We start from the raw sequence: 21,731 nt of genomic DNA on the forward strand, positions 1-21,731 counted from the left end.
GTCTTTCTTTGGGTGGAATCCTGGCTTTTCCTGAGAATTGCCAGGCACTCGGGGGCTGGACAATGGGCATCAATAACCCCTTTAAAAATATATATATATATATCTTTAAAAAACCAATCATATGCTTACATATGAAACATAGGGTTTGCACTTAAATTCAAACCCTGCATTATCATCTAGGTGAGTCATCTTGCTTTATGTTGAAGGTCCAAGGGATTCAACTAAATTAGGAGACAAATTGGTGAGCAAAGAAAACAATTCTCACTACAAAGTGGCATGTGTTTGGGGGATTTAGATTCTCCAAAATTGTCCTGTAGACCCCTACTATAGAGAGATTAAGCCATGTCCCAGAGTCAGGATACAAACTCACCACCTGTGTATGTAGGGTTCGCCCCACTTCCTCAGTGTACAACCGGTGGTCTTTCTACAGAAGGAATTAATCTGGAGAGGTGATAAACTCTCTGTTACGGTAAATAGCCTTGTGGTAAAAAGTAAAAAAAAAAATAGGTTGTAGAAACACTAAATTGAGGATGCGGTTCTTTAGTGTGGACCAAAGATGTTTTTTGTCTGTCTCTTTGGTGGTCACCATAGCTAGCAAGCTGCCCTTTTGCATTATATTGCTATGATTTTAGTTATTTTAGGTTGTCTTTATTTTATTAGTCTATTTTCACCCCACAGGAGAAACTTACTCAGTTGACCTGCATGGTAGCAGATGGCACTTTATGTTGGAACATTCTATTTAAAGCTAAAGCAGGGGAAAGAATTAGGGTAGAAATTGATTGTTGAAGGGCCTTTTGCAATTTCCATTTTCCTAAAAGAGAACAACATCCTTCTTCCTCAGCTACTACTGTTAACCTTTATTTAGAATAGAATAAATCACCGGACTCAAAATTTATGTTATACGCTAAAGTCCGCTGGAAAAGAACCTGTCTTTTCACCAAATGTCATCATTCAAAGTGTAACTGCAGTGCCCTAGAGTAATTTCACATCTTCTTCGTGGCCTCTCACTGACCCAAAGTGCTCTGTGGGTTTTGTTATGTAACCATTGTTGGTTGTCACCCAGCCCACCTAACTTTCACAGAAGGTGACTCACTAGTTGGGGAAAGCTTCCTATCAGTTTCACTGAGGGTCAAATAAATGGATTAGATTACAAGTTTTGTTATTGTTGTGGCTTTTTTTTTCCTTTTGTACTTAGAAAAGATTCAGGGATTCTTAAGTGCTTCACAAATTCAGCTTTTGCGTTCTCATGGTTCCAGCATTTTAAATTATGATTTTATACCTTCTATAGAGCTGGGGTGGAGGAAGAAGAGGGTTAGGTGTTTGATATTAAAAATCTGGCATTTAGAGCTTTTCTGTCCTCCCCCTGTGCTGGAATGGAGGGGGAGCACGCAGACGCGGCTCTCAGAAGCTGAGGGGCTGAAGCTTGGGTCCTGGCAATGAGAGTTGGTGAACCTTTCTGCCCACCCCACCTCTGGGCCCACCTGGAAAACTCTTGCATTAAAATACCCCCAACACTCTGAAACAGTCAGGGTGTGTCCGGGAGCCTCAGACTTATTTGATCAACTGAAGTGTACACCCATGGTAGAAGTAATTAAACACTAAATGTCTGCTCTTACCTAGTTATCTAGTGCTGGAGAGAAAGATCTGACTCTAGTCTGTTCCTCATCTCCTGAGGTATGTCAGGATAGTTACCGCTGTTCTCCAAATGAGAAAGTGAAGGATTGGTGAGGAGTGACAAACACGGGGCTGGGTGAGGCCCAGGCTGGCTCTAATGGCTGCCTGGTTCTCCGAGGAGAAAAGACAAGGCAAGGAGAAAAAGGAGGACTGTGCTCACGGATATGAGACTTGGGAACCAGGCTGCTCTGACCTTCTCCCCATAAATGCAAAGATCACACGACAGATAAGGGGCCCTAGAGCTTATCCATAAGGAGGGCTCTTTGGCTTTTGCAGTTAGTAGCGGGAGGAGTTCACAGTGTGTCTTTCTCTATCCTCGAAAGACCCTGGGGAGCCCCGTATCTTGTCTACTGTCAGTCATAGACAGAGTCTGGACTAGAATTCTCGAGGCCATAACTTCAAACATTGGACCGCTCCCCTGCTCCAAGTATCCTCTGTATCTTCTAAATAGAAGTAGACTCTGATCCTCTGAATAGTAGTAACTCCTGCAATCCAGACCTGTGGAACTAGGGCCTGCCTGTTGACTTACTTGTACAGGGACAGCAAGACTTCTGGAACTTCTGTAAGATCCAATATTTGGTCAGGATTAAGAATTTCTTGTTATCCAGTTGCTGTTACTATAGCACCTTTAATAATAGTGTGTAGTACTACAAATACACCACTGGGCATTTTGGATGGGCAGGCCTAATATTAGATGCTTTGGTTTCAGGGGACAAAAAGCATTCTCTGACTAGCCCTAAGCAAAACTGAGAATGAGGTGATTTTCTCTTGGCTGACCCGCCTTCTCTATCAATGTCCATCTGCTATCTGTGATCGATTACTAATCTGTATCTTAGCTACCATGTATGGAGCATGACGACATGCCAGGCAGTAGGCTGTGCACTTTGTATCCCCCACGTCAGAGCCGTAAGTTCTGTCATTCTCCTCATTTCATATGTGAGAAAAGGGCGTGGAGGCTCACGCGGTAAAGTAACCTGCCAGTGGTCGCAGAGCCAGGGAAAGGCAGGGCCAGACTCACCCCCAGGTGTGCACCAGGGGAAATTCATCTCCCTCTGTCAAACGATTCTGAAAGTTTGTATGTGACAACAGCTTAAATTGATTGTAAGTACTTTGGCTTTGCCTCTGCAGATATTTATAGTTTTAAAAAGACTCCCGCCCCGCACAATAGCCATAGGGATGGAACAATGGGGCAGAAAGCTCATTAAGGCAGGGGCTACCAAAGATTCCTCAAGTCATTCCAAGTTCGTGGCTCTGTGCTCATAAGCCAAGCATTCCCTAGCACAGATCTGTGCACATCAGAGACGCTTAATAATTATCTGATTAAAACCTAGTCCCTCTTCTCATTAAGTGTAAGAAAAGTACAGGGAAAGCTGCTCTGGTTACCTTTAGCTTCACCTATTGACAAAGCATCAGCTTTTTCTAACAACTCCATATATGCACCTTTAAATTTGAAATGCCCACTGTTCCTAGGTTGGGTTTTTGTTCTAGGTTTATACCTAGAACAAAACTTGGGTTTATACATTAAGAAAAATTTTTTAAATGTTCTCTAATTCATGGAAATTTATGTTTGGCTTTATTTTGTCTATGTGTTGAATTAACCAGCTATGAAGAAGGTGAGCATGCCATGTTGTTTTACATTGAAATACCTATATGATATTTTGTCTTGTTTGTTCTTCATCACAATTTTAGCACAAACATACTTTTGGATGATCAATTTCAACCCAAACTAACTGATTTTGCCATGGCACACTTCCGACCCCACCTAGAACATCAGAATTCTACCATAAATATGACCAGCAACAGCAGTAAACATCTGTGGTACATGCCAGAAGAGTATATCAGACAAGGGAAACTTTCCATTAAAACAGATGTCTACAGCTTTGGAATTGTGAGTACCAGCTACCAGTTAGCCAAGGAGGGAAGTTGATTGCCAAGGATGTTCTAAATTCTGAAAAGAATTTTTTAAAGAGCTTTAATTTTTAGATTTATTGATTTTCTGTTACCTGTCTTATATATTAATTTTGTATAATGAAGCAAGTAGTAAGATATAAAGTCATTAATTAGATTGAACTATATTCACGGTCATGGTTAATAGTTGTAGCAAATTGTGTGTATATATTTAACATACATAGCTGACTTTCTATATGTTCTTGTAGGTAATAATGGAAGTTCTAACAGGGTGCAGAGTGGTGTTAGATGATCCGAAACATATCCAGCTGGTAAGAATTCTCTTCACCTGAGCACCGATCTCTTGAGCATTTTCCTGATCGAGTTCTATATGATAAGCTTGTCTCCTTCTCTTCCTAGCGAGATCTCCTCATGGAATTGATGGAGAAGAGAGGCCTCGATTCATGTCTCTCATTTTTAGATAAGAAAGTGCCTCCCTGTCCTCGGAATTTCTCTGCCAAGCTATTCTGTTTGGCAGGCCAATGTGCTGCAAGGCAGGCAAAGTTAAGACCATCGATGGATGAAGTGCGTATATACATGGTTTTATTCAAAACTGAGCCCGCAGAACCAGGGAAAATCTCAATGGGATAAATTGTGTATCTACATGAATTTTTTATCTATGAGACAAATCCTGCCTCCATCAGAGAATGCCAATCTAATAGATAGCTTTTACAGGTCAAAAAGTCATACCATTTGCTATTGTGGTAGAGGTCATTGGGTGGAACCAAGCCTCCACAAAAAATCTGATGAAAAGACGTAAGTGAATAGTTTGGAGGGACTATTTTAGTCAATCTTCATTAAAAGATCTGGCCCATTAAAAATGCAGCATATATTTCCCTTGCTCATTTTTAAATTTATTCATCTATCCATAGATTTAATCATCCATTCATTTATTTGTTTATTTGTATAAGGGAAAAAATACTTATTTAATGCTGACTTTGTATGTGCCAGACTTTGTATTAGGTGCTGGGGATACAACAGGGATCCAGATGCAGTGGCTACCCTCAGGCTCACAGTTCAAAGGAGTCATCAGATCAGTAACATGGACTTGTGGCCCAGCAAGAGAAGCATAATGATAGATAGAAGCCCAGGTCTATATGAGAACATAGAGTCAGAAACCCAGCCAGCCTGTGGAAGTCAAGGAAGCTTCTTGATAGAGGTGACAGCTTAGCTATGATCTGAAGAACAGGTTGGATCCAGGCAGTAGTAAGGATGGAAGGACATTCTAGGCAGAGAGAATCCACATCTGCAAAGGCTCAGAGGGGTTGAAATCCACAGCACTAAGGCTGCAGGTAGTTCGGCTTCATGGAAGTGGTGGGGGAGGTGGGGGTGAGAGAAAGGCTGGAGCGCTTAAAATAATAAAAGCTCAGCTGAGCACAGTGGCTCATGCCTATAATCCCAGCACTTTGAGAGGTGAGAGGATGGTTTGTGGCCAGGAGTTCGAGACCAGCCTGGGCAACATAGCGAGACCCTGTCTCTACAAAAAGAACTTAAAAAATAGTAATAATAAACACTTCCAGGTTGGTCATGAATTCCAGAGGGACATGAATCCATTCTAGGAGTTTTAATTTTATCCTGAGTCTATCATAGAGCCAAGGAAAGGTTCTAAACAAGGAGTTGACATAATCAGAATGGAAAGAGCAGTGGCCTGGGAGTCAGGAGAGCTGTATTCCAGGCCTGATACTACCTGTAAGAGCTGTATGGAGCCCTGGGCCCAGGAAGGAGCTATAAGCTGTATCATGGAGGGACAGGGAGTTGGGAGCCACGAGATCTGATGTCAAACAACAGGTCTCTTCCTTACTGTCTAGTGACATTGACTCCTCTTTTTGAGCCTCAGCTTTATTACCTATAAAATGAGAATAATAACATCGTTTGTGCAGGTTTAATGAGATAATATACGTGAAAGTACTTTGTAAATTGTAAAGCTCTCTATACATATTTTTAAAAATTATGTGTATATATGTGTGAAGGAATGTATTATATGTTATATTAGGTCAAGGGTTTCTCAAACATGGTTGCACATCCCTATCCCCTGGGAAGCCTCTAAAATATAGATTCCTGGACCCTGGTCTCCTTGTTTTTTGAATGATAATCTCTAGGTTGGGGCCAAGGGATTTGTACTTTAAGAAAGCTCCCCTAAGTAATGCTGACACTTAGGAACTATAGATCAGGCCCACCATTCCCCCTCTCCCTTGCAATCCTCCACATAGTATGGCTGAAGTCAAAAATGTAAAGAGATTTGCCCGAGGTCACAAAGCTAGTTGGTGGCAAATCTAAGGCTAAAGTCTGGTCTCAGGATATGTAACTCAGTGCAGTTTTCTTTTATACCTCGCTTTAAGTCACTTAATTTACTCCTCAAAATAAAGGGATTTAGCAAATCTTTAAGATCTCTTCTAATGCAAAATTCTATAGTTGAACTTATTTCATAAAAGCGTAAGAATATTCTTTAATAGAGAGAAAAAAAAGGTGAAAGGAGAGGTTATTCAAGCTTAACTCTGCGTCTGTTTGCTTCTTTGTTAATTAGGTCCTAAATACTCTTGAATGTACTCAAGCCAGCTTATATTTTGCCGAAGATCCTCCCACATCACTGAAGTCCTTCAGGTGCCCTTCTCTTTTATTTTTGGATAATGTAAGAAGTATCCCAGTGGAAGATGATGAAAACCAGAATAACCATTCGCTACCTGCTGATAAAGTTTTGAGAAAAGATAGAATGGCTCAAAAAACTCCATTTGAATGCAGCCAGTCTGAGGTTACATTTCTGGGCTTGGACAGAAAGACAGGGGGCAGGAGAAATGAGGAAGCTGACAGCATGCCCAGTGCTTCTTGTGCAGAAAGTTGGTTCCCAAAGCATGTGGTTCCATCACAGGACTTACGGGCCCATAAGGTGCATATGGACCCTTCTTCAGAAGGTCCCGGCCATTCTGACGGGAGCGGTCCGGTGGAAACTACCTGTTGCTCCGAATTTTCTTGGAATGAATATGAACAGTACAAAAAGGAATAAAGGTCACCAGAAGACAAAGAACAAAAGCAGGTGTTGCTGAGGCACCTGAGTGCAGGGATCACCTTGGGAAGACACTGTCTCCATAAGTAGTGCCAAGAGAATGATCGGTGGTGAATTTAGGAAATGCATATGAACAATCTGGAAAATTCTCTTCCTTTCTTCACAGCCCCAAAACAGAGTGAAGAAAATTATTTTATTGGGGCTGGGTGCAGTGGCTCACGCCTGTAATCCTAGCACTCTGGGAGGTTGCAAGAGGATCACATGAGGTCAGGAGTTCAAGACCAGCCTGAGCGAGAGCCTGTCTCTACCAAAAATCAGCCGGGCATGGTGGTTCGTGCCTGTAGTCCCAACTACTTGAGAGGCTGAGGCAGGAGGATTGCAGGAGCCCAGGAATTTGAGGCTGCAGTGAACTACGATGATGCCACTGTACTCTACCTGGGCAGCAGAGCGAGACTCTGTCTCAAAAAATGTGTATATATTTTATTGGGGTAATTGCCTCATGATCAAACCCAGGCTAAATTAGAGCCGTTCAGAATTACTCACAATCATGGGTTCTGACTTAGCCAAACAAAACAATCAAAACCTGCCACACAGGGCCTGGATTCTAATGTCTTCTCCGTCATCATCAGTGTGAGTCCTCAGAGCCTCCATCTGTTGAGAACATTCCACTGGAGTCCATCGTTTGGTTTAGCTTGTTTTTGAGGGTTTGTAGGATGTGTCTAATTTGTAAATGTTAATAGATACCTTTTTAAAGAATCGCCTTTTTGATTGGCCCTTTGTATTTTTCTGTTCTTCTATTCCTCCCTGTCAAGCCTGCCTGTGTGAAAATGAGCCAGCTTCACCCTCAGCTACAGCATGCTCTGTGCAGAGGGGGGATTCCTTCCCAAGATCTGTATTTCTATATTAAAACTCTCAGGATACTTTATCACATATACTACATATAATGTAGTTGTTGACTGTTATTATAATTTCTTTTTTTAAACAAACTTAAAGACCTATTATAAGCTGAGTAGAGTATATGAGATTTTAATCAAGTAATTTTTGTTCCTGAGAAAACAGCTGGTCACAAGGGCCTAGGTCAACTTTTTGTTTGGTTCTATACCTTCCAACTCTGTGCCTTTACTCCTGCTGTTTCCCGGATCTCCCCCTTTTGAAATCCTACCCAGTTGTCAGGGCTCTGCAAAACTGCCGTCTACCAGGAAGCTTCTCTGATCTTTCTAGCCAGAAGTACTCACTTTATCAATCATTTCCACAGCAATTTCTTTGTATTTATATTCTATACTTGTCACTTTCTGAATTATATCCAAGTTGCTTGTGTCATCATATCTCTGTTAGATAGATTATAAACTCCCTATATTAGTTTTCTATTGCTGTAACAAATTATCACAAATTTAGTGGCTTAAAGTAAAAAATTCATTATGTTACAGTTTTGGAAATCAAAAGTCCTTGGCATTGCTTCTGGAGGCTCCAGGGGAGAATTCATTGCCTTTTCTAGCTTCTAAAGGCCACCTGCATTCCTTGGCTTGTGGCCTCTTCCTCCATCTTCAAGCCTAGCAATGTAGCACATTAAAATTTCTCTCTCTCTCTCTCCCTCTCTCTCTCTCTCTCACCTCTTCCTCTCCCTCTGTCCTCCTGCCTCTCTCTTATAAAGACCCTTGTCCTTGTATTGGGCCCACTCAGATAATCTAGGAAAATCTCTGTGCCTTAAGATCCTTAATTTAATCACACCTGAATAGTCTCTGTTCTCACGTAAAGTAACATGTTCACAGGTTTCTGGGATTAGGACATGGGCTATTAATCTATCACACTCCCTGAGTGTGAAGGGGCCATCTCTTCAGGGCCTAGCATGTTATCCTACACAGAGCAAGTGTTTTCTTGTAAATTAAGTTGAGTCAAATTGTCTCTATAAACCCACATAATCAAAAATTCAGCTATAATAAACATTGCTGAGTAAATTAACAAAGGGAGGCTAATGACTCTGTTTATGATGTTGGATAGAAACACTAAAGAAAATCATTTCCAGAAGATCTCTAGGAAGCCTGGAATAAAAGGGTAGACTAGCTTTCTGTGCATGTCTTTTTTCAGGGGGGCTGGGCGGTGAGTCAGTATAGTTGGGTTAGTCACAGGCAGATTCGAGTCCAGGTTCAAGAACAACTAATCCAACAAGGAAGTCATCAGGAATCAGGGTCAGGTTAACAGACCAAGGTCAGGAATGTGGAGTTAAAATTCCCCAAAAAAGGCATGAAATGAGGTTAAAAACACAGCATGCCTTAATCTGATTGACAGGCCTAACACAGGCCCCAAGGAAGCAGCTGGGAGAGCCCATGCTCCAGGGCTGCTCTGCAGGGTACCGGCTGCCCAGAGCTGTCTTCTACGATTGTCACGCATGTGGTCAGGCATGTGTTCGCAAAGCTCCCACACTGTCCATGTGCTAAGACTGGTAGGGGGAAAGGGTTGGCCTAGATGTCATATAACTTTTGTTCTTGTGACCTGTCCTAGTTTGGCAATTCTTGATTATACGTATTAATGAAAGGAAGTGCAAAAGTCTTTGGCATTTAGCCCAAACCATTCTGAGGCTGATTGAGCTTATCTTAGAGATACAATCTGAAAGTGTATTGGCTGAATTGGGAAAACTAGCCTGGAATCTTGAAAAGCTGCTGCTAATAAGTCACAAAAGAGATAATCAAGGATTGACTCTACATTAAACTGTTTTTCACTTTGAATAGGGCCCTTTACTGAAGAGTCATTAAGGATGCTCTGATGAACACCAGGCCCACGCAATTACCCCGCACACATATCATCTGTTGGTAGTATGTTGATTTGAACTTGCTTAGTTGACTCAGAGCAGGGTTTCTCAAACTGTAGTTTGCATCAGAGTGACTTGGAAGGCTTGTTAAGAACAGACTGCTGGGCCACACCTGGCTTCTGATGCATTCGGTCTGGGGTTAGAAATGTGGCTATCAAGTTCCCAGGGGCTGCTGCAGCTGCAAAGCCCACTCCTTGAGAACCACCGCCTTCGAGTGTTCTTAAGTGGTTAATTGGTAGATCCTACCTTTCCACCTAGGTTGTATGTTTTTTGAGAAAAGAATAATTCAATTCTTTTATATTCACCCTATTACCAAGGATATTGGTTAGCATAGAGTATGAGCTCTAGATACATTGTTGACCAGGCCGGGTGCGGTGGCTCACGCCTGTAATCCTAGCACTCTGGGAAGCCAAGGTGGGCAAATTGTTTGAGCTCAGGCGTTTGAGACCAGCCTGAGCAAGAGCGAGACCCCGTCTCTACTAAAAAAATAGAAAGAAAGTAGCTGGACAGAAAAAATTAGCCGGGCATGGTGGCGCATGCCTGTAGTCCCAGCTACTTGGGAGGGTGAGGCAGAAGTATTGCTTGAGCCCAGGAGTTTGAGGTTGCTGTGAGCTAGGCTGACGCCATGGCACTCTAGCCCGGGCAACAGAGTGAGACTGTCTCAAAAAAAAAAAGAAAAGAAACATTGTTGACCAATGATCTTATTGACTAGATCATCTTTCTAGGGTGTGACTATTTTGAACATCTTAAAGACCAAGTCAGATTAGTTGGCAGTGGCCTGACTAATCATGCGGTAAGCAGATGTCACTGGCTGGAAAGTACCAAAATCTTCTATTGACTGATCCAGTCCTGTTGACCAGATCTGCCTTCTAGTGGGTGTATTAATAAATGCCAATTGATAGGAATTAAATCTTGCATGCTAGTATGGGTAGAAAGAGGATACTTTCATGGTTTCATGATGTAGAGAGTAAGATACATGAAACCAAGAATGAACCTCCAAATGTTCCCTCTGATCAGCAAACATGAATTAATAAAGAATTTCATTGATCTTCATCCTTGTAACACATCGTGGGCAATCGTCCAGACAGAGCTTATTTACTATGCTTCTTAGGGCTTTTGTCCCGTTTTACAATGCCCCGAAACATGGAGAAAATATTTTGTTGTTTTTGAAAATGGGTATGGGATTTCTGACATAATCAATTTTATTGACTTTTTGAAAGTTGTAATGATCTGTGAGTCACTGCATAGTAGTGTAGTTTTATGGAGCGGCAGATCAGCCTGTGTAGAACAACTTTTACAACCTGAGGTCTGATGAGTATAGGAGGTGAGGTTTATCATGGGTAGCATTTATTATCTGCTGGAATCAAGGCACTGTGTTAGCTACTAGGGTACCAAGTAAGGAGCAAACAGTTTAGTAAGGAAGAAAGCGCGTCTACTTAACAGTTCAGTGACATCTGTTATTTCAACCACACACCAACAGAACTGAAAGTAAATGTGGAAAGGGTGAGGAGGAGGAATAGATTGCTATGCACTGGGCTTTTTGGAGGCACTCCCTGGAAAAACAGAAAAGATTAAAAGAAATAGAAAAGAGCACCAAAGGAGCTCTCCAGGATGGTTATCCAAGGAATTGGGGGACCACAGTTCCAGCAGAGCTATGCACAACCCCGTCTCTGGTGCTGGAAGGATGGGGTGACGGTGAAGTGAGTTGGGTCAGGAGCTTTGCATGGTTGTTTGTGGCTAAAAGTGTGAATCCTGTCTTATAGGTAAGGATGCTGACTCAGGGAAATTAAGTCACTTGCCGAAAGTCCTCCCAGATTTGGAGGAGCCAGGATTTGAACCCATATCTGTCTGACTTCAAAGCCCATGCTCTTTCTTGTGGTCCACATTGCACAAAGGAGCCACTGGAGGTTCAAGCTCCTATGAAAAGGGATGGATGTGAAAAGTCATGTGTTGATTGCACTTTTTTTTTTTTTTTTTGAGACAGGGTCTCATTCTGTTGCTGGGGCTAGAGTACAGGGGCATCATCATAGCTCACTGCAACCTCACACTCCTGGGTTCAAGTGATCCTCCTGCCTCAGCCTCCTGAGTAGCTGCGACTAAGATGCATCACCACACCTGACTAATTTTTCTATTTTTTTGTATAAATGGGGTCTTTCTCTTGCTCAGGCTGGTCTTTAACTCCTGACCTCAAGCAATCCTCCTGAATCAGCCTCCCGAGGTGCTGGGGTTACAGGCATAAGCCACCACGCCTGGCCAATTCCATAAATTTTTAGTAGGCATGCAAGGCTTGCCATGTCTTCTGCCTTTTTCACTATCCTGTTCCTCTTCTACAGGCACCTATCTCTGTAATCATTTGATGTGAGTTAAATGAATTTGTCTATCCATCCATCCACACATTGAATATTTATCAATGGCATCCTTTGTGTCAGGCACTGTCCTAGGAGCTGGGAATACAATGAAGATCAAAACCAACAAAGATCCTCATGGAGCTTGTGTTTGAGTGAATAAATCTCAGAGTATTCTCCAGTCATAGGTCCCAGCTTCTCTGCCAGCCAGCTCTTCCGAATAGGTTCAGAGAGGTTTTCTCCTTGTCCTGTTGTATAACTGATAACTCCATGGTAGCCTGTTGCTATGGTATTAGTGTACACTAAGCAGTCTGTGGCATGCTTTGTGGCAATCGTGACAGACCTTATTCCATTGACTTATGGTTTCTCCAGTGAATTATTTGGCTACCAGTGGCATCTTCGGCAGGCATCTTCCAATGGGGCTGAAGCACCTACACAAACCTCACCTCACTATCACACAATACTGGAATTGCCCATTGAATTATCTTTCCTCCTCCACAAAACTGCAAATTCCCTGAGGGGAGGGCTAAGTCCTGCTCATTTTTGTCTCCCTAATGGCTAGTACAGTACCTGGCACATAACATGGTGCAATAAATATTTATAAAATGAATGAATCAAATAGTCTTTCAAAACAGCGTCAGAATCAAGACTGTCTAGACTGCATCCAAAGTTTGTCTTTCTAGTATCTAGAATATCACCAATCATTTGCCTAAATGGTTTCATTTCACCATTCTTGTATAAAAGTTATTAATTTCAAATATTAGTTTTGAGATATCTTTGAAAGAGGAATTAGACATTGTATATGTTGCATATAAGTTTGCTCTGTGGTGGAAAATATTCCTGAACCATGTCTAAGCAATGATAAACCAACATTCAGGCAACAAACTGATGTTTGTCATGTTTTGTTCCTGTCTACCTGTTCCAAATTATTTATATATATCTGATGGTCCGTGGACTTGATTTGCATGTATTTTCCCAGAAGGCATTTTTATTCCAAAAATCTATATTGCCTACCAAACCTTTACCTAGGAGCCTTCTTATATGGGTGTCATCTGCCTCACTGCAAACTTTTGTGGTCATAAAAAGCAAAAGAATATTTACAGAGTTTTTCATTGGCTCCTTAATTTTAAAATATTCTCATAGACCAACATTAATTGAAATGAGCTTACTTATGGGAGATGGTGACTCAGTTAACATTGTTGTGTCTAGTAGCGTGCTAGATGCATTCTCAGGTCATTTAAGCTTTAAACAACCTGTGGGGCAGGGTTCTATCACTGTGAGATCAAGGAAAATGAGGCTCAAAAAAGTTGACTCTTGCCCTGAGTCACACTGCTGATGCAATGGGAATGCAAACTAAAAACTTTATTCAGGTCCAAGAAATATCTGCCCTGAAAAAGGGTGACTTAAAAATTGAAAGTGTTCCCTATTTGAAAATGAAAACAGCTCATATATGTCTGTGTTTATTTCATTATTATTAATTTTGTCCTCCCGATTGGCAGCAATTAAAGCAATTGACAAGAATGGCATTCTTGTTCACTGTTGGCAGGAGGGAAAATTGGCACAACCTTTCTAGAAGGCAATTTGGCAATATGGATCAAAAATCTAAATGATACACCTTTACCCAGCAGTTTGTTTAGGAATTTATCCTGATGAACAAAATTGCACAAGTGTGTAAACAGGAGCCCAAAGATGTACTTCATGATGCTTATGATATTAAAACATTGGAACAGCCTAAATATCCTTCAGTAGAAGATGGATCAAATAAATTATATGCAACTGTCATTAAAAATTATTTACGTCTATGTTTATTGCTATGGAAAATTGTCCCTGAAATAGTATTGAATGAAAAAGCAGACTACGCAATTGCATGTTTAATATGAGCCCATTTGTAACATTGAATGTTTTTTTTTTTGTTTTTTTTTTTTTGAGACAGAGTCTCACTCTACTGCCCTGAGTAGAGTGCCGTGGCGTCAGCCTAGCTCACAGCAACCTCAAACTCCTGGGCTCAAGGGATCCTCCTGCCTCAGCCTCCCGAGTAGCTGGGATTACAGGCATGCACCACCATGCCCGGCTAATTTTTTCTATATATTTTTAGTTGTCCAGAAAATTTCTTTCTATTTTTAGTAGAGATGGGGTCTCGCTCTTGCTCAGGCTGGTCTCGAACTCCTGAGCTCAAATGATCCACCCGCCTGGGCCTCCCAGAGTGCTAGGATTACAGGCGTGAGCCACCGCGCCCGGCCAACATTGAATGTTTTAAAATAATGTATGTTTTATAGAGAGAGCTTTGCCAAATGTTAATGATGACTTTTTTCTGGACTGTGATATTTGGATGATCTTTAATTTCTATAGACTTTAATGTAGTTGAAATTTTTATAATGAGCATATGTCATTTTTATTATTAGAAAAGAATAAAGCTATTTTTACTTTGGAAAAAAAAGTCATTCTCTACATTTCTACATTTACCTGGCTGTGTGCTTAGTTGTGCCCTTGGTAGCGACCCGCAACCAGTAATAATGGTTCTATTCCATTGCCTTTTATTATTAATATTTTTATCTTCCTACTTTAGGGACTGAAGCGACCAAATGGATTTGTCTGGTATCCTGAGTAAGAAGTTCTGCGAGGACATGTGAAAATCCAATCCAAGAGGCAAAAAACAGAGTATTTTGTAGTTAAACATTAGTTGATTTTGCGAAAATCTTTTTAAAAAATTACCCTTCAGGTTTATACTTACAAATACGTACTTCAAGAAGTTACCCAGAGTTAAATGAAAAGATCACTGGGGAGATGACTTTTCTGCCATAGCGTATGCAGTCCACAGACTTGTGCCCCACTATCCCTTTCTAACCTACATAAAATTTTTAACTTGCTGAATTTAATGGACTCTGGGCTGTAGTTATCAGTTGGAAATAAAACTTGCAGCAGTGCAGAGGAATTGTGACTGAATACGCTGAATGCGGTGCTTTTCTGTGGCAGGTAGAGAAGGAGCCTATGTAAGAAGCTAATGAACTTCACAATAATACATTAATTATAAAGGGAAACAGCAAAGTATACTCCAGGGTAAAACATCAATTCTGATGAGTTCTAGCTAGAGGGACTGTTTTGTGGGCATAGCTAAGTTACAGAGTGTGTAAATATGATAAAAAAAAAATACTTCCTAGGCAAATCCAGCTAAAAGATAAATGAGTTCTGGGTTTTTAAGAGCATAAAACGGACATAAATTTTGTTCTTTTGATACCAGATTAATGTTTTGGTGCTATTTTGTGTTTCCTGAAAGGGAAATGCCAGGTGGTACCAACTCCCATCACTGCAAATATTTCAGCAAAAGAGAAGTTAGGGAATTAAATACATAAATACATGTAAACTGGAGTCATTTCTAAATAGCACATTGGGGTGAGGTTACTCGGTGGTCTTCTTAATCTTCTTAATGCTATTATTCACTAATGCTAATCTCATGTCATTTTCAATCTGTATAGGCTAATTATAACACAATTGCTGGACCATTAAACATTGGATCTTGTGATATTTCTTTTTCTTTTATGATTATAACAGGATTTTTAAAAAACAGCTGCAATGACTTCAGCCAAGGGTAAATATTAATCTATGACCTTTTATTGTTTTTATTTTGTATATTCTGGAGGAAATTTTAAGACTCTAGCATGCTTACAAAGCCAAATATGCAGGTTTATATGAACTCACTGTCAGCAGCTCTAGGCTATTGCTTGAGACAGGAGGCAGAGCAATCTCTGACATTTTCATTATGCATTCGTCTAGCAGTGCAAAGAAAGGGGAATAATTCATGTGATTACTAATAGCCTACCTTGGCCATTAACATGTGTTTCCCTAATAAAAAAAAGTTGTCACTGTATTTTATAAGATATATTCTGACATGTCTCCATCTTTCTCCCTATCTCATATCCTGGCATTATCATTCCTGATTTCAATGACATTTGAATGAACAAGTAGCATCACTGCCTCGTGGTTAAAAGGTCTCATCAATTACTGTGAAACTACTTTCCATTTCACTTTGGCCAGTATCTCCAAGGCCACACTCTAGACCCTATCGCCACCTACAACTACTACACATTGGAAATCATAGTGTCATCTTTGACCTTATAAAGGCATCCTATTATCTGATCTGTCCATTTTTCCTTAGCCTATCAACCACTATTCTCTTCCTCCCTCATCTACTCCATGTTTTTCTTTGCCTAGGCTGGGTCATGGGTCTGTCTGGGTCAGTGATTGTACTTATGGGGAAATAGAACCCCTACTAAGTATCTCAAACAGAGGGAATTTAATATTGGGAATTGGTTATCAAAGTGTTAAAAAGGCTATAGGAGAAAAAAGGAAACTATGAAGTTATCCAGAGATTAATAACTACAGCAAGGCATTCTTACGCTTGTGGATGAAGGAGAAAGGAAGGGAGAATGTTACCTAAGAGCCCATGACCACTGTGCCGCTAAGGCTGCTGAGAGCTTGCCGCCAATGCTTCTGGAACGGCACTGCCAAGGAGGAAAGCGGGGACCCACCTGCCACCTGTGCTGCTGCAGCTGCTGCTGTCACCGCCAGGGGCCCTTAAAAAGCAGAGAAGGAAAAAGTTGCTCCATCCTTCCACGTTCCATAATGAAAAGTTGGATGGCAAGGTCATCTAGTAAATATAGTTTTCCCTGAATTACAGAGGTGGGGTAATTCAATCTGAGTATGAAGGCCTGAGAAGGGGGGACGAGACACTAGTCTTGAAGCCTGAAGGCCCGAGAATCAGGACTCTGATGTCTGAGAGCAGAGAGGTCAAGGACAGAGGGTGAATTCTCCCTTCCTCTGCCTTTTTGTTCTACCCAGGCTCTCGGCAGACTGGAAGATGCCCAGCTACATTGGTAAGGGCGATCAGCGCACCAACTCAGATGCTAATCTCTTCCAGAAACACCCTCACAGACACACCCAGAAATGATGGTTTACCAAATACCCCAGTCAAGTTGACATACAAAATTAACCATCATGTTTAGGCTTCCTTCCGTGATAATAGGCACCAGACCTTCATTTCTGAAGGGTCTAAGTCCTCAGTGATCCTGCCTTTATTGGGGCGCTGTGATTTTACATTAACTTTCACTACTGGATATGGAATTATTAGTACCCAGAATTCCTTAGATTCCAAACTTAAACCTCCCTGCCTTCATTCATTGTGCTCATAAATCTGATTTCCCCTCGGTAATTGTAATCAATACCCAGAGCCATAGAATGGCCTCGTTCTTTCTTCTTAGTTCATGGCATAAAGATCCCACAACGACAGTCTCTAACTTCCTGTGTCCACATGGAATCATTTCTCACTTGAGATCTAAGACTTTTATATTAGCAGAATGCAGAGCTGAAGAAATGGAAAGCCAAAAGCTAAAGCCAAAAACCAAAAAAAAAAGGCGAGTGGCTACCTAGATGTAAAAACCCTTTAGTTGCCAGACCTCTGTATTCCGGCTGGGGTAGCAACAGCACCTTCACCAGTCTTTGGTTTAAAGCCTGTACTCCATCCAGCCTCCCAGGGTGCCGTCTCCCAGCTGAGAGCATAACTAGGCTCTCCGTAGGCCACTTCACCGTTCTATAAAGCCAACCGCTTCAGGTGATGAAGTACACAGTAAGACCAGTGGAATTCCGTGGGTGTGAGCCCCGTTGCCTTCGCTTGTTTTATTATAAGAGTTTTTTCTACCAGAGCTGTTTTAAAAGATACTGTAAATCCACCAACGAAGGTCCTAACAGAGGCATCATGGCCAGGAAAGGCAAATCCATATCCAGAGTGAGAATCGAGTCTGATGAGAACAAATCATTGTCTCCTCCAGGCCAGAAAGAAGAGTCCAATGCAGTCAACCTGTCACCAAGTAGCTAGCTGGCTGGTTCCGCTGCAGGATGGTGCCAGGCCGTAAGTTCAGTTCAGGCACTCGGCCACAGCACTGACCACGTCGGCTTGGATGAGAAGGAGCCCACACACGACTGTTACCTTTGTCGCCATGGCCACCCTGTGCCACCTCCACCAGACGCACTTGTTCTGGCACTGAATCATGAGTTGTTTAGAAAAGTATTTTCTTGCATGCCTTTGTATTTCCTCCTGCGCTTGGGAGGATTCCATGAACACCAAGCATTCGGTAAGTGCGACACTGCTGGCATAAATGATGGAAGGCAAGGGAACTTCCAGGTAGGCTCTGGCAGAGTGGAACAGCGCAGGGACCAAGGAGGACTTGGCAAGGCGTGTGCGTGAGCCTGAAGCGATGGAGACCGGTTAGAAAGTAGCAGAGAACAATCTGGAGACAGAAGTAAGGTATGGTACTTCGCAGAGCCTTTAGAATAACAGACTGAACAATCTGAATTTTATCTGAAAGGAAGGCTTTAAGCATTTTAAGCAATTAAATAAAATATTAGGCATTGATAGGCACATTAAAGTAACCTTGTACACCTTTCGATGAAAGCAGTAATCCTCCCTGTAAGAACATTTGATAAATTCTCATCCAGGGTGTGCTGGAAAAATTCCCAGGGCAGGGAGAGCATTATTTTCAGAAGAGAAGTAGAAATCATTCTCCCACTTCCCTGCAGTTTCTTCCCCTCCCTACTTTTGCAAACAGGGATGGTGTGTCACTCTGGAGAGACGGCGAGGGCCTGCCGTGTCGGGGCTGGGCTAGTGTCAGGGTGACGGAGGAGGCATGGGCCAGGCTCTGAGTCCCCACCTGGCACTTACCTGCCCGACTTCCTGCTGCCTCCTAGCCTGTGTCAAAAGCACAGGGCTGGACGGGAGGGGACAGGAGAGGACGTTGGAGGCACCCATTTAGCTATGGGTCCAGGCTGAGGGTGTTGATTCACTTTTATCAGCAGTGTGGTAGACTTCCCTCCTGCCTCCTGTGTCTGTTTCTCACTTGCTGTGAAATCCAGGCAAGCAGGTGAGAAGTGGATTATCTTCCCAGGCAACCCACTGCATTTACTGCTACTGTACCTGGCTGAAAGTTCTCTCAGACTGAACTTAATCTGCTTCCACCTGGGGGCATATTTAGTCTAAGTTGCGGTACGGGCATGCATGCACACGTATGTGTGTGTGTGTTGCAGTCATAATTTCATACGAGTTCAAACTGAGCTTGTGGGTCTACTGAGGCCTTGAGGTCTTTTTCACATAAACTGCTGGTAAGACATATCTCCTTCAACCTTCCCTCGTGAAATTGATTTTTATGAAATAAAACAGTCTATTATACTTTTATTGTTATAACATTACCCACTTATTTTTAAATGACTTTACATACATCTTGGTTTAACGACATTTTGTTTGTTTTGCCTCATTGATCCAACTTTTGAGGTGGCTTCTGAATAGTTCTCCATTTCTTACCATTTCCCCTTGGTCAGTCAGCTCCATCCACGCTGGCCGTCTTGCATGCCAAGCTTGCTCCCACCTCAGGACATTTGCACTTGCTTTTCCCCCTGCCTGGAACTCTCTTCCCTCAAAATTTCTCCCTGTTATTATTCTCTGTCACCTTTTATACTTTATCAGTTTCCTTTGCTTCTTTTGCCACTACATGACATCATATTATATATTTATTTGCTTTTTTCCATCAGACTTCTTCCTAAGAGTATAAAATCCATGAAGCCAAGGACTTTGACTTGTTCATCACGGCATCCCCGGTGCTCAGAAAAGTTCCTGAACCATAGTAGATGTTCAATAAATGTATTTTAAATACACAAATTAACTAGTCTTTTAAAATCTTAATTTGATTAAATTAAATTAATTTGGTTTGATTTAATTTGATTAAACTAATCTTATAGTTCTTCTTTCCAGATTTGTATCATGGGCCAGTTTGATAAAACTGCTTTTTCCACATACAAAATTCTTTACAAAATGTGTTCTATAGGATGAAGCCAGTTTCAGAACCATGTGGTCCTCTACCAACTACCCTCTTTCAGGTTTACATCTTTCCAATTATTAAAAAATCTTTAGAAATAAATTCTACCAACTCATTTCCAACATATATTTCTCTATCTTGAATACATAATGTGGTCCAAAATCCTTTAAATAACATAAAGAACCTTCGAACACTGGCCCCAAACTCTCTCTCCATCATTTATATCCCATTGCTACCTCCTTCCTGCTTCCTTCCCATAGACTTTGTGCCTTTCGTTTAGTCTCACTAAATTTGTTGTGATTCTTCAGGCATGCCATGTGCTCTCTCATCTCCATGCCTCAGCACATGCTGTTCCGGTTACTTAGAATGCCTTCTCCCCCATCCCACCACCAGCCAGGTGGATCCGTTCACAATCCAGCATAAATCTTCCTCCACGAATTTGTTCCACACTTTCCTGAGTGATGAGTCACCGCTCTTCTGCTCTCTGTCAGTAATTTAGATGTTTCTCCACTTGAGTATTTTGCCTATTGTTTTATAATTATTGCTATATTATTTATGGGTCACTTGCCAGTGTTAAGACTGTGACCTTCTGCAGGATATGACATTAGATACCCATTAATATCTATTGAACAACGGAAAAACATAACGACATATTTTGTTTGTTGTTTGCTGGAGTTTAAAGAAAGCAGGTCACACCCAACAGGACTGGCTGACATTCCAGACTGGCCTCTATCAAGGTGGCATTGATCTTGATGAATTTTGCTGAGTCTCTTTTACCCTTGCTATCTCAGAACCCAGAATTCCTCACTTTCATTGGAAGGGGCTTATCTTTCAATGTAGACTTGCATTGATAAAGCTCATGTAGATTGATAAAAATCAGCATACCGATTTTCTGCTACTATGGTTTGAATGTTTGTGTCTCCTCCAAAATTCATGTTGAAACTCTAATACAATAGCATTAAGAGGTGGGACGTTTAGGAGGTGATTAAGCCATGATAGCTACACCTTCATGAATGGGATTAGTGCCCTTAAAAAGAGCCCCTGGGAACTAGGTAGCCTTCTTGCCCTTTGGCCTTCCACCACACGAAGACACAGTGACAAGGTGCCTTCTTGGAAGCAGAGAGCAGCTCTCAGAAGACACTGGATCTGCTGGTGCCTTGATCTTGGACTTCCCAGGTCAGAAACGTGAGAAATAAATTTTTATTGTTTATAAATTACCCAGTCTGTGGTATTTTGTTATAGCAGCACAAATGGACTAAGATATTTACTTTCTAATGAAGAATATAACTGTCCAGAGAACTGAAATTCTCAAGTCCATCTATTAGTGCATTATCTCCCTGTAAGCAAGCTGTATATAAAATGATATGATATGGGACGGGAGAACTAGTTGATTTTAAGTATTCCTCAATGAAGGGAGCTTGAGACTGTCCCATGCACTAGAGAAATAACCTCTCCAAGGAAACCATGATGTTTGAGGTTACTTGGCCAAGACTGCCACTCCCTGGACAGGCCTTAGAGGATCTCAACTTCAACTTGGTCATTAACACCCTATTTCCTGTAAAGTTGTGGTCAGCCATGATCTCTCTGCCCAAACAGGATCCAAAGAAATGTCACTAAGTATTGGGCGACTAAGTTACATTTGTATTTAAGTTCCAATTGTTCCCATTCATATATTTAGTTTGCTCCTAGTCACATTTATTGTGTGTGAATTTAACTGATTTAACTCCAAGGACAACTATATTTCCACCTCCTTGTCAACTCTGTTTAATGACAAGACCTAAAGGGGTTGAGTGACTAATCAACTTGTCAGTGGAAGAGGCAGGAATTCAACCCTGGTCTTATTTCCATCATACTTTCCTATGTGGAAGTGCCTAATAATTATTCAAGCAGACAAGTTCTTAGCCTTTTCTACCTGTTTAAAAGTATTTTTTTCAAAAGGCTTAAAAAGGTGCATAAACTTTGACACATTGACGCTTCTATAAATCTATCCTACGTAAATAATCATAGAGGTGTAAAAATTTATAGCTAGAAGGAGGTTCATTGCTGCATTGTTTGGAAAAACCTAAATACCCAACAACAGGAAATTTATTAAATAAATC

At 41.4% G+C, this 21,731-nt stretch overlaps 1 protein-coding gene across 1 annotated transcript in view; it reads left to right on the plus strand.

The window, feature by feature from the left end:
* The window catches only part of IRAK3 (interleukin-1 receptor-associated kinase 3), a 47,562-nt gene extending 40,760 nt beyond the window's left edge, over positions 1–6,802 (plus strand). Inside the window, exons 6-9 of the mRNA XM_012642010.1 lie at positions 3,364–3,562; positions 3,831–3,893; positions 3,982–4,146; positions 6,146–6,802. Of these exons, the coding sequence (XP_012497464.1) occupies positions 3,364–3,562; positions 3,831–3,893; positions 3,982–4,146; positions 6,146–6,622 (904 nt within the window). The 3' untranslated portion in view covers positions 6,623–6,802. The remainder of the gene's footprint in view (positions 1–3,363; positions 3,563–3,830; positions 3,894–3,981; positions 4,147–6,145) is intronic.
* The last annotated feature ends 14,929 nt before the right edge of the window (positions 6,803–21,731 follow it).

The sequence above is a fragment of the Propithecus coquereli genome, unplaced genomic scaffold, assembly GCF_000956105.1.
Source record: "Propithecus coquereli isolate 6110/MARCELLA unplaced genomic scaffold, Pcoq_1.0 Scaffold172, whole genome shotgun sequence".
Classification (NCBI taxonomy): domain Eukaryota; kingdom Metazoa; phylum Chordata; class Mammalia; order Primates; family Indriidae; genus Propithecus; species Propithecus coquereli.